This window comes from Thamnophis sirtalis, unplaced genomic scaffold (genome assembly GCF_051295495.1).
Source record: "Thamnophis sirtalis isolate CommonGarterSnake01/CBP01778 unplaced genomic scaffold, rThaSir2_p1.2 scaffold_1, whole genome shotgun sequence".
Lineage (NCBI taxonomy): Eukaryota > Metazoa > Chordata > Lepidosauria > Squamata > Natricidae > Thamnophis > Thamnophis sirtalis.
Window position 1 is genome coordinate 134418790 of NW_028261381.1, and position 14160 is coordinate 134432949.

A 14160-nucleotide genomic window follows, 5' to 3' on the forward strand; every position below is an offset into this window, starting at 1 on the left:
CTCTCGCTCTGTGTGTGTGTGTGTGTGTGTGTGTGTGTGTGTGTGTGTGTGTGTGTGTGTCCTGTATCCTTGTATATAAAAGTCTTGTATATAAACCACTGTTTGTAAGACAAACCTCTGTGTCCTGCATTTTGGGTTGTCTCAAAATAGTAGTCATGCTGTGCTCACTCTAACAAGACATTAGAAAACTAGGAGTAAAATCTTATGTCCTAGTAGAAGACATATACATCCACTTAAATTCATTATTTCATACTTCATAACAAATATGAGATATTCCATCTGATTGCAAGGTGAATTTTACATCCACACAAAATGGACTTATTGAAATAAGAAATTTTGAAAGCAGAAATTCTATCTAATTGTAACAGATATGACTGTGTCACATTTCCATTTACAGCTTGCACAAAAATGTTTTAACAAGGATCTGATATTAAGGAGGAAAAGAAGCAATTTGTAATCAAAAGAACATTTGAATGTATATTAACATTAGCAGGAAACAATCAAAAATCTCCAGTAGCATAATTAATTATTAGATTAAGGTTTGACTAGGCACACTCAGAATTGACAATGCATGATGGAAACCTCAGCTGGCTTCAACATGAAAATTATCAAATTGTGTCAGTTCAAAAGAATGGGTCCCAATAGCTGCCCAGCCATTATTTGGAATGTGTGTGGTGACGTTCTCCCATAGAGGATAGCCATTCAACATGCCAGCGATATTCGATCCCTGTCAAAAAGAAGGGAAAAGTACAAATTTGTATTCAGTCAATATTGTTTGATGAAGCACATCGTGAGGCAGAAAATAAATCTTTCTAAACTATTTGGAAACTATTTGCCCACCAGGCAAATGCTAGATCTTCCATTTTGAGGGAGATCTGCATTGCAAGTGCTCCACTGAAAATAATTTCACAAAACATGTTCACTGAATTGAAACCAGAAAACAAATCATGGCCACATTCTATAACCAAAGGTCACCCCTCCCACTGAACTATATTTGCACCATGCATCTTTATCCATAATTTGGATACTCTACAGAGATACGGAGTTCAACTCTCAGAATTCCCCAGCCAGCCTGACCCTTTCTGAGACCTTTGGAATTTAGAATATTAGAACTGGGGAGTGGGAAGTAGATAGTTAGGGGAAATTAGTATAACTTGCTATTTCAGCGTTATTTCCAGGTGAATTAATTCGTATCATTTTAATGTCACAGGAACAACAAGCTAAATTTTTCCCAGAATTTGTTTTTATTCTCTTACATATCATTTTAAATATACATTCACATAATTGTTATTCTTCTTTACATTTATCATTCTTATACATTTATTATTTCATTTAATAGGTTGTAATATACAGTTTGGGTTGCTTTATTTACCATCCCTTCCTCCTGTTGTAACACCACCTTTTTTCCCCTTTCTTTTCACCCACCCTCCCATCTCTACTTTCTTCCTTCCTCCTCTCCTTCCCCTTCCTTCTTCCCTTACCTTTTTCCTACTCCTACTCTTCCTTTTCTACCCTCTCTCCTTCTCTTCCTCTCCCTTCCATCCTCCGCTCCTTACCTCTTTCTTCTTTCCCCCATCTTCCTTTCATTCTCTCTTCCTCTCTCTCTTTTCTATTATTGTAGGTGTCTCTTTCAGATCTCTGTTTATATTTCCTTGGGATGGTATTTCCGCAAACCCAAACATAATTTGATATCATTTCTTATTCCCTTACTTTCGCTAATCTATCCTAACTATATTTTCCTCCCCTTTATATCTCACTTTTGGATATATACTTATATATTTAATATTTTCCTTTCTGTTTTCCCCTTCTTCCCTCCCCTTTTCCATTTAATAGTGCATCGTCTGGGTTCTATATCTTCTCCCTACTTTCTTTTCTAGTTTCCTTTCTCTAGCCAATCATAAAATCTTCCCCATGTCTTGAAGTACTCAGTTTCTCTTTATCCTTTATTTTAATTGCCAATCTATTCATCTCTGCACAATCTAATATAGTTTTTATTATCTCTTCAACTGTTGGTAGCTTATTTAATTTCCAATTTTGGGCAAATACAATTCTTACTGCTGTAGTTACATGTATAATCAAATAAGTATCCTCTTTTTTGAATTTCTCTGGGATAATACCTAGTAAATATATCTCTGGTCTGAATTCTATTTCTTGTTGTAACATTTTCTTTAACCATACTCTTATCTTAGTCCAATATTTCCTTGCTTCTGCACATGTCCACCACATATGATAATAGGAGTCTACTGCTTGCAACAAGAAGCTAAATTACCCGTATATACTCGAGTATAGGCCGACCCGAATATAAGCCGAGGCACCTAATTTTACCACAAAAAACTGGAAAAGTTATTGACTCGAGTATAAGCCTAGAGTGGGAAATGCAGCAGCTACCGGTAAATTTCAAAAATAAAAATAGATACCAATAATGTTTTTGAATATTTATTTCAAAGAAAAACAGTAAACTAGCGGTGAAATACTTCACTCACCTCATGATGCTGATGTCCCGCTGTGATGATGATGTCCCGTGCAGCCGCGGGAGCGATGTCCCGCCTCCTATGACACACGGCACAGTGATTCCTATCATTGGATCACTGTACCAGAGGAGGTGGGACATCGCTATGTGGCTGCTTGCCATAACAAGGAGGAGGTGGGACATCATTGCAGAGCGGCAGGAGGGGGAGGAAGGGGAATCATAAGACAGCCCTGCATTACATTAGAACGTGAGGAGGGGGGATGGTGCAGTGCGCGCTGCGCGGCAAACTGACACAGAGGGAGGGGAAACTCACAGGGGCGCCGGGCCATTCACGAGCGTCACCCAGCGGCATGGCCCCGCCCCTTTTTCTCCTCCATTTCGGGCAAATTTTTCGCTGACTCGAGTATAAGCCGAGGCGGCTTTTTTTCAGCCCAAAAAGTGGGCTGAAAAACTCAGCTTATACTTGAGTATATACGGTAAGCGGAGGATGTCCATGTTATTTCCTCTATTCACTTTGTATCAAACACACAAATACACACATGTCCAAAATATAACTCTATATTGTACAGTCCAGATTTTAGAAGTAACAGGAAAATATGTAACTACAATGCATCCCAAGGAATGCCTTATAGATTAAAATCTGCTTTAGGAAGGGCAATTCTTGGAAAATATGTGGATAGACAGGTTTTAACTTGCTGGGATTTCTTGTACTAATCTCTAAGAGGCTATTCTTCAACAAAGGAACTTTCCCAGCATGATACTACTGAATTGCAGCTTGTCACGTAGTTGAATTTTAATACCTATGGCTTAATGAGATAGCAGGCCTTTATTCCTCTTTAGGAGTTAATCAGCTTACCAGTATTTGAATAGCACTTCAATGCTTACCTTGAGAATCAGAGTGAGTGTATGCCATGTGTTTGCTCGCACACCAGATAACCCTTTCATCAAGATTTCAACACCAGCTACAAAAGAATAACATTTTAAAATGCTTTCTCTATCTAGAAAGTGAATTGAAATTATGTACCACCCAAACTCTGAATTTCAACACAATTAAATAAAACAAAATTAAAAGCATACACTATAATTAGTATATTATATTCAAATACAGTGATACACTTAAAAATAAGCTAAGAATAGAAGATAGTTTTCAATATTGTAATTTATTTGGTGTTGTAATGTTTGTGATACACATCACATTTTGAGTGCAGTTTTGAATATTGAAAAAAAATGCTCCAACTTCCATCCTTTATTATGATTTAACTTTGTATTATTTATTTATTTATTTATTTATTTATTTATTTGTTTGTTTGTTTGTTTGTTTGTTTGTTTGTCTTATATGCCGCCCACTCCCGGAGGACTCCGGGCGGCTCACAAAAGACAAGGGAAAGGGGGGAACGAGACAAAGACAACATATTAAAAACAAAACCAACATTCACAATTTCCGTGGAGGTAGATGCTTCTCAGCTCCCCCCAGCCTGCTGGAACAGCCAGGACTTGGTGGCTTTGCGGAAGGCCGGGAGGGTAGTAAGGGTCCGGATCTCAACAGGGAGCACGTTCCAGAGGGCCGGAGCTGCAACAGAGAAGGCCCTCCCCCGGGGAGTTGCCAGCCGACATTGGCTGGCAGATGGAATCCGGAGGAGACCCAACCTGTGCGATCTAATTGGTCTGAGAGAGGTAATCGGCAAGAGGCAGTCTCTCAGGTACCCAGGTCCGATGCCATGTAGGGCTTTATAGGTAGCGATCAGCACCTTGAAGCGGATTCGGAGACTAATAGGTAGCCAGTGCAGCTCGCGGAGGATAGGTGTAACGTGGGTGTACCTTGGTGCACCCACAATCGCTCGTGCGGCTGCATTCTGGACTAATTGGAGTCTTCGAACACTCTTCAAGGGCAGCCCCATGTAGAGCGCATTACAATAATCCAGTCTTGAGGTCACAAGGGCGTGAGTAACTGTCTGAAGGGCCTCCCGATCCAGGTAGGGTCGCAATTGGTGTACCAGGCGGACCTGGGCAAAGGTCCCCCTGGTCACAGCCGACAGATGGTGTTCTAGAGTCAGCTGTGGGTCCAGGAGGACTCCCAAATTGCGAACCCTCTCTGAGGGGTGTATAATTTCACCCCCCAGCCTGAGAGATGGAACAGTTGGACAATCTTTGGGAGGGAACATCAGAAGCCACTCGGTCTTGTCTGGATTGAGTGCCAACTTGTTTGCTCCCATCCAGACTCTAACAGCCTCCAGGCACTGGCACATCACTTCTCCTGCTTTGCTGAGTTGGCACGGGGCAGACAGATACAGCTGCATATTGTCTGCATATTGGTGATACTTAATCCCGTGCCGGCGTATGATCTCACCCAGCGGCTTCATGTAGATGTTAAATAGGAGGGGGGACAGGACCGAACCCTGCGGCACCCCATACTTGAGAGTCCTTGGGGTCGATCTCTGCCCTCCGACCAACACCGACTGCGACCTGTCCGAGAGGAGAACCATCGCAAAACGGTGCCTCCCACCCCCACCTCTCGCAACCGTCACAGAAGGATCGATGGTATCGAAGGCCACTGAGAAGTCAAGAAGCACAAGGATAGAGGGATGAACCCTATCCCTGGCCTACCAGAGATCATTGATCAGCGCAACCAAAGCAGTTTCCGTGCTGTAACCAGGCCTGAAACCCGACTGAAAAGAGTCTAGATAATCGGCTTCATCCAAGGACCGTCGGAGTTGCGAGGCCACCACTTTCTCAACAACCTTCCCTACAAAGGGAAGGTTGGAGACTGGACGGTAGTTGCTCAAAATGGCTGGGTTTAAAGACGATTTCTTCAGGAGGGGTCTCACCACCGCATCCTTTAGGAGGGGTGGGAAGATTCCCTCCTGGAGAGAGGTGTTCACAATCGTCTGGATCCAGCCGCGTGTCACCTCCCTGCTGGTCGAGACCAGCCAGGAGGGGCACGGGTCCAGTATACAAGTGGAGGCACTCACCGCTCCCATGGCCTTGTCCACTTCATCAGGAGAAGCCTGTTGAAACTCAATCCATAAAGCATGCTCAAGACCCTCCCCCGGTACCTCGGCTGGTATCGTGCAATTGGAGTCCAGCTCTGTCCGAATCCGAGCAACTTTATCCGTCAAATACTGAACAAATTCCTCAGCTCTACCCTGTAGAGGGTCACCTGCATCCCTCCCTTTCAAGAGGGAGCGGGTTATTCTAAACAAGGTGGCTAGGCGCAATTCGGCGGATGCAATAAGGGCAGCAAAATGCGAACATTTCGCCGCCCGTATTGCCACGAGATAGGCTCTAATAAAGGCTCTCATCAGTGCTAGGTCTGACTCAGACTTACTGGCCCTCCAGTGGCGCTCTAGGCGTCTCTTTTGGCGCTTCATCTCCCGGAGTTCCTCGGTGAACCAAGGAGCCCTCCTGGATCCGCCACCTCGGAGAGGTCGCAAAGGCGCAATCCGGTTTAGAGCCCCCGCCGCCGCTATATTCCAAGCAGCGACTAAGGACTCCACCGGATTGTGGACGATAGTGTCAGGTATTTCTCCAAGCGCCGTCTGAAACCCCATTGGGTCCACCTAATCGGTTCCTCCTCCCTACAGTGGGGGATTGGCTTCCGAAAGTCAAGCCTCAGTAGGAAGTGATCAGACCATGACAAGGGCAAGGTTTTAATGCCCTTCAACTCTAGATCACATCTCCACTGCTCCGACAGAAATACAAGGTCAAGTGTGTGACCCGCTGAATGAGTCAAACCTCGAATTACTTGGGTCAAGTCCATGGCTGTCATGGAAGCCATGAACTCCTGCGCCCCATCAGAATCATAAGCCTGGGGAACTCCACCGCCAACTCGGCTACTGACTCGAGGAGCGAGGGGAGGGCTGTTGCAATGCTGTTGGGAGGTAGGTACATTAGCAACAGACCCACTTGACCACCAAGGTCCAGCTTCATCAACAGGGACTCACACCCGACAAACTCCGGAGCAGGGATCCTACGAGTATTAGTTTATCCAAGTATACAATACAAAGGAAAAAAAACATGGAAAAGTAAGAAGAGAGAGGGGAGGAAAGAAGGGATATGTTGTAATGGGAGAAAAGAAGGTACCAACTTCCGACTCTCTTTAGAACAGTAGGAGGTAATAGAATAGAATTGAATTGAATTCTTTATTGGCCAAGTGTGATTGGGCAAACAAGTAATTTGTCTTTGTTACATAGCAGTATGTACAACTTCTACCCTTCCTAACATCTGGAGACGCTAGGTTGTGTAAGATTCTGAAATAAGTAACATGAAATATTTGCAGGGCAGTTATTAAGTTTCTGAGAACAGAGGACAATCCACCCATCCAACACCCTCCCCCATCATGCTACAAAAGATAAAAAGTAAGAACTCACCGAGATCTCTCGTAACTTGATATGTGCCATCAGGAAAAACCCAGAAAAAAATTCCTTTGGCAGATGCAATATATATACCACCTTTGTTAATTCTTCCTGCAATGAATGCTCCTCCTTTATTTGATTCTATATAAATATCACAGCTTATTATGATATTTGCCCTGCAAGAATAAATGGAAGATGGTTAAATATTGGACTGATGGGGTGGGGGGGTAATAGATACTAATTGCCTTAATGTTTGAATAGTCTTTCTCTTGCTTATTTTGAAATCAGAATTTGAAATAGAAGGGTGATCCAGTTCATAATTATAATATGTCAGGGGAGTGATATTTTTTCCTGCTTCTCCCCTAAACATCTAAAGTAATATTCTAAGTATAATAATGCTTTATTTAGGGCTAAAAGTTATTCCATATAAGATTTCCCAAAAGAAACTGCTTCATCTTAGATTATTTTTAGCAAAGATGAAGTAAGGCACATTGTAAATAAGATTGGCAATTTTTGTAGAACCCAGACAAAATCCACCTTCAAAACTGCCTGATATCTTATAAGATTTTAAAATGCTGATTCCAACAAAGCCAACACTTCACAATATTTTAAGAGTTTTTTAAGTTTAATTTGGGATGCATTCAATGCTATCTAGGACTATTGAAATGATATATTGAAAATGCTATAATATATTACAAATATTATACAGTTACAGAAATACTGCACCTAAAAACACCCCTGGAAATACCTCTGAGAGAAATAGAGATGCAACTATCAGTCTCTTTAGAAGAACTGAATCTAAAAGGATAATCAACAATATTACACAATGTTCCATTTCTTTGGCTACCATGCTCCTAGCTATATGGGTCTCCATTTTATTCCCAGGTATACTCTTTTCTAGTATGGTATAGCTAAGGAAGAAATAATATCAAAGATAAGATCAGGGGAAAGATTGCTGCAATAGGGAATAATTATATATCAGAATGTTCTTTTTAATTTATTTGTAAGCCACTCTGTAGATTCATTTTTAAAATTGAAGGGCACCACAGTGTCTTATAATAAGTAAGTTTATTTACAGCAATTTTGTTTCCAGAATTCAAGAGATCAAATAATTTATACTTCGGAATATGTCATATCCTTGTAACAAGCCTATTTTTAAGAATACTACCAATAGCTGGGATAACTTTTGTCATAGGAAATATGTTCAGTTCTCTTTTAGCAATGGCTTCTACTCATCAGCTTCTCATTACACTCATTACACTAGGTGGCAATCATAAATTAAACATTATGTAGCATAAGATTAAGATAAACATGACAATATCTCAGATTCAACAGAAATGGCCTGTTATGGTTCTTATCTACAAAGGAGTTCCATCTGATGGGACTCAGGATACCTTTTTCTGATGTGACAGAATAGATTGGTTACAATCTCATTGGCCTTTAGGAAGTCCCTGAAGACTTTGCTATAAAATTAGGCCTTGAAGTTATTTGTTTTAATTATTTTACATTATTTCTATATATGAGTTTGATGAGATGCCATAGTCACATATGTGACAGAGGTGGGTTGCTCCCGGTTCGGCCTGGATCGGGCAAACTGGTAGTGGCAATGGCAGAAGGCTCCGCCCACTTGCCCGGACACTTCTGCACATGCACAGAAGCTTCGCACGCATGTGCATGCGCAAACCGGTAGTTTAAAAAAATGGAAACCCACCACTGATATGTGAAATGGGGAGCTATGTAAAATGAATGAAATAAAACTAAAATAAAGAATAGCCACAATAAAGCAAGCTATCGACAAAAGATTCTCTGCAACTGTAAGTTCACTGCTATGCCCACATTTCATAATAAACTTTGGGCTAAACTGAAAATTTACTACAACACATGTACTACATACCATTTATAGCTGCCTATAATGCTGATTGTGTTCGTTGCATCCATAACCCAGGTTATAGGTCTCTGAGTAACCACTTGTCGGAGTGTAAAGACATGCTCCCCTGGATCAGAAGAGTTCATAAAATATTCAAACACTCCTGTTTGATCAGCAAAGTATGGTGCTTCACTGAAAGGTGGGTTGCCTATTTGAAGAACATAAATTTTATTAGCTCAATCCATCACAGTCATAGTTGTTCACATTATACAAAAGAAGAAATTTCTTAGTTGCAAAAAAACCTTCACATTATAAATGTTTTATCGTCATATGTACTGAAAAATGTGTTTTTATTGTCTTAACTGATCTCTTCAATGTTATCAAGCTAATTTTTTTTTAAAAGGCCACCAAGAACAGTCAACTGAAATCTGTATGTGACTGGGAACAAGTGGGCTCAAATCTCAGTATTCACTTTTTTTGTGATTTACACCAACTGAGATGCTTTCAAAACTAAAAGGCTGCAGAGAGAAAGTCCAATGAACAAATGCATGGACTATTTGCAGCAATAATCACCAAGCAAAGCTAAATAGTTATCTATCATGGATGGTTTAATTTGGATCCTTGTCCAAACAAGAGATTAGACTTAAGGTTGTCAATAGATTCTCACACTGTATTGATTTCTATGTTTACCATTATAGATTTCTGTTCCTCTACTATTGGGAATGCTAGAGAATGTATACTGTCGATGACAGCCCTATCCTTGATAAAAAGGATTAGTAGCCTAGGATCATCAAATAAGGAATTCTCTCAAAATAGCTTGATGTTGACTTACGGATATTGAAATCATCTTTGTAAGTGAACGGAAAAGGTTGAGAAGGAGGAGGTTTTGAGAAAGAGCCTTTATGGCCAGTGGTTAGAGTTGTCAAAGTATAGATTTCATCCAAGCCCAAGCTGAGCGTCAATATTCCTTCAGAGATCTGCATAGCAAAAATGAGGACAAGTGACCAAGTAGTAGCAGTACATACAGGGAAGTCTTTCAGAGCATTGGAAAGGATTCATTCTTGGACCACTGGCAAGAATGAGACAATTTGGTCTAGCACTTAAGGTACCAAACTAGAAACCAGGAGACAGTGAGATTTAGCCCCACCTTACCAGGGGTGGGCTCCTGCTGGCGTTACTGCCAGTTCATTTTGCATGTGCATGCCGCACATTGCTTGCACATGAGCAGTTACTTGTAAATTGTTCTGCACATGCGCACACTATAAAATAACAAAAAAACATGCTGGCATGAGCGACCCAGGAACCGGTTCAGGGGCATGGCTAGCCTGCCACCCCTATCGGTTCGGCGACTCAGTCACAGTTGCTACTAGTCGCTCACTCGAACCGGTGCGAACCGGTAGCAACCTACCTCTGCACCTTACACATGAAAGCAACTGAGTGACTTTGGGCCAGTCCCTCTCTCTGACCGATCTACCTCACAGGGTTGTTGTTGTGGGCAAACTAAGAGGAAGAAGGATATATACAGAGAGCTCCAAATAAATGAGTTTCAGCTGCAAACTATCATTCCAAGTGATTTACTACATTCCCAAATCAGCAATTTATTAGGAGAGAGTAAGGAGTTATAGATAGATTAAATTTTTGGTTTTATACACCACCTGGAGTCCATTGGAATTGGGCACCTGTGATCAATTTAAAATAAATAGGGCTTATAGTTTTAACATTTAGAGTGCTCATATTTCATAGCTGCCTCATTAAAAGCAGGAATATGTTGCCTGCTATGACAAGATGCATGCATTTCAGACATGGGAACTTCATAACACCTTTCCTAAACAGCATTACTCTTTTGTTATAGAAGCAGTTTTGTAGAAGATGGCATGCAGGCAAATGCTGTTCCTTTGCATACCTTTAGTTCCTCCAATAGACTCTTAAAAGCAATATCCATTAACTGCATCATAGTCATATTAACCCTTTAACTTATGGTGTACTTACAGTCTTAGGCCCAAGTGACTGAAATAATGTATAGTTGGCAATAGAAAAATCAAGCTTGGAATACCACATCTGAAGAGATTTCAATTTGTTCTGGAGAAGAAAATGTTTACATTTAATTTTCTTGAGGTACTTTATAGCCACCAACATAGATGATTTTAAAATTAAACACATGAAGACGACTAATAATATCTACTAGCCAGGATGACAGTGTATTCATTTTAGCATCAGAATTAGTGAGACTCTTAATTACTAGTTAATAAATAGAACATGAGCAATAAGATACCGGTTTGCTCATATTCTCTTTGTGGGCTCCCCACTGGTATCTTTTTAGCCACTGTGAGCCATTGGATATGATTAAATTGACCTTTGGTCTAGCCACCACAGTTCTATTGTAGTGGTTTAGACAGAAGGCAATGGCACAGCAGCAGAAAATAAAAAGAAAACAAAACTCTAAACTAGGAATTCAAAATAACAATAATCTAAACACCTTTTTATATAGATAAATATTAGACTATTGAAATTACATAACTTTCTTTAATTTTTCAATGTTGCAATTCATTTTTTTAAATAGGTTTATTTATTTGTGTTGTCTGGGTACAAATCATTTTAGGAAATAATAATCAAGGTGCTTATAACAATATTCATTGCATTAATATCAATTGTATTAATATTATTATTAATAATAATAATATTCATTATAATATTCATGTTCATTTATAATGAATTTAATCTACTTCATATGAAATTACTTCTCTAGTCTTGCCTCTCTCTTGACAGAAAGCTGCTTCAAAGTCTTGAAAGTTGACATATTTCATAGACTCAACATTCATAGTTTAGAACTGAACTATTCTTCCATGTGTAGATGATTATCTATTTTGACACAATCCAAGCACAATATATCCAAAGTTCTTCCAGGATTGAACATTTCCACATTTTTGAAAGATAAGGATTAAGGATATCAATGTATTGTTAAATTAATTGCCTTTAAAAAGATCTCATTCACCATGGCTATAATATTTGACCAATAAGGAATTACATATTTACCAACATTCCTTGAAATTTATTACTAATGCAGCATATTAATAGACCCAAAATTTATTTATTTTTTAAAAAGTAAACAATTTTTTAAAAAAACTTTGAATGCTGGGGAAAAGTAGCAAACTGCATAGATAACAAAAATTTTAACAGTATTTATTTCTATTTAAAAACCTTTTCAAAATCTCAGAAATTCTAAAAGTATTATTACCTAACAATTGATTAAGAGTATGAGCCCATGACTTCTAACAAAATGTATTGCTACCCATTTTAAAATAAAAGAAAAACTTACACTATAATTACAACTACTATAATTGTCAAGCTAAATAATACTCAAGCTGAACCCACAATATTTATTCAATATTGTTTCCATTCCAATGCATGACTGAGATTTATAAATAGAGCTCATAATGCTATTTAAAATCAGAACAATAAAAACAATTATAATTTACTTCAAAATAAATTAAAATATGGTTCATTTATCATCAATTCTGATGCTGATGGTTCCACTTAAATATGTTAAAACCCATTAATAAGCTAATTATTATTTTTTAATGGAAGGAACAAACATCCAGAATTTCCCTGTTCAAATTAAGTCTTTCTTGGAAATCTGAGTTACATAGCAGAAATTAGTACTATAATTAGACCACAGGCAGGCAAAAACACTGCAGTACCATGAATCTGAACTGCACCACTTTTATTTGTTCATGGACAACTTCTGACAACAGACAATAAGATAGGGTTCATAGGAATGGAATTTGTCCCTCAATTAGTTATATGTAACATTCAACTACATAGTCACTTTAAAAATGCCAATCATTCTAATTGCTATAGATAAACAAAACAAGCTATTGCCTGGTCTTGTTTTGATCATCTATTCTCTGAGGCACCTGACAGAGTGATTGAGGTACAGTTCAATTACTTACAAAGGATCCATTCAAGTGGAAAACTGCCTTTTGGGATGACACAACATAGGGAGGAAGTGGTGGCCTGATGCATCGTGAGTGGTTGTGAGTCTAAAAATAAAGAATAAATTGCACAGATCAAACATCACCTCAAAATGTCATTCCTTTTATTTCCATCATCCAGACTGTACATGACATTGCTTATTTAGATAAAGAGTGTCACCCACATAAAAGCATAATTATCAAATTCTGGAAAATCATTATGTATGTATGTATGTATGTATGTATGTATGTATGTATGTACGTACATACTGCAGTGGTGGGAGTCAAAAAAATTTACTACCAGTTCTGCGGACATGGCTTTGTGGGCATGGCTTTGTGGGCACGGCAGGGGAAGGATACTGCAAAATACCCATTCCCTCCGCACCTCACTAACCTGCTTTCCAGCTCTCTTCTTCTGTTCAGGGCAACAAAAGAAGATCAGCTGGGAGTATGGAGGACAGTTGGGGCGGGGCCAGCCTATTTGCTAGTTCTCCAAACTACTCAAAATTTCTGCTACTTGTTCTCCAGAACTGTCAGAACTGGCTGATGTACTGTATATATTACTTTTTTTTAAAAAAGTGGGGTGAAAAGAAAAGGACAGAAGAGAAAGAAATCTCAAGAATAGCTCAATGAGAACTGAGCTATGTTTGGTGACCATGAAATACTGACCACAGGAATAGGAGCGAGAAGGTTTCTCCACCCCCATCTCTGTCTCTGTCTTTGTCTCTCTCCTAAGAACAGTGTTCTGAAGAGGCTGTAAGCCACAATATAATACTCTGCAATAATAATTCTGCTTGCAACTTATGTCTAGGATATCCCCTTCAACTGTGGGAGTGACTGGGAGTGAGGAGATCCCAGGAACTAGGCTATTCTATCTGACATGCCAAATCAGGAAGTGGAAATACAGCAACAACACACAGCAGTAAAACACACACACACACACACACACACAGAGACACACACACACAAACATAATCAGTAAAAACAGACTAGATTTGCATTGCTGAATCCTTAGCGCATAATGCAAGACCTTAAGATCATAATTTCAAAATTGTTAAAGAATATAATGAACCACAATCATAAACTTATTATCTATTCAGTCTCTGAAAAAACTCCAGTTACAAGGATGTGGTTCAATGTAAACAAATATAAATTTGTTTAATATATAAATGAATAACTTGACTTTCGTATTGCATTTCAAAATGTTTTTTAAAAATCCTTTAAACATACTATACCAATAATTTATACTACAACCCTGTAAAATAAATCAATATAATATATCCCTAGAAGACAAATTTGCTTGTCTAAGATCTTTTCTCGAAGCCCTATCAGAACTGAGACTCAAAGAAGGCACTTCTCATTCACAACTCAGTCTTAGGGACTATAGTGGACCAATTGAAAAGACACTAGTACAATGCTCCTCATAGAGAAGCATTTATTTTCAATATATATCAGCAGATGGCAGCATTTGACTGATTTTGTGGAGGCTCAAAAACTAAA

General features: G+C 39.2%; 1 protein-coding gene across 1 annotated transcript in view; it reads right to left on the minus strand.

Moving 5' to 3' along the window:
- Window positions 1-334: 334 nt before the first annotated feature.
- Window positions 335-14160, minus strand: part of GALC (galactosylceramidase) — a 42637-nt gene continuing 28811 nt past the window's right edge. The window contains exons 11-17 of the mRNA XM_087725189.1: window positions 12640-12729; window positions 10679-10768; window positions 9522-9666; window positions 8717-8897; window positions 6838-6998; window positions 3356-3432; window positions 335-727 (exon numbers count right to left, since the gene is read on the minus strand). Coding sequence (XP_087581315.1) covers window positions 584-727; window positions 3356-3432; window positions 6838-6998; window positions 8717-8897; window positions 9522-9666; window positions 10679-10768; window positions 12640-12729 — 888 coding nt within the window. The 3' untranslated portion in view covers window positions 335-583. The remainder of the gene's footprint in view (window positions 728-3355; window positions 3433-6837; window positions 6999-8716; window positions 8898-9521; window positions 9667-10678; window positions 10769-12639; window positions 12730-14160) is intronic.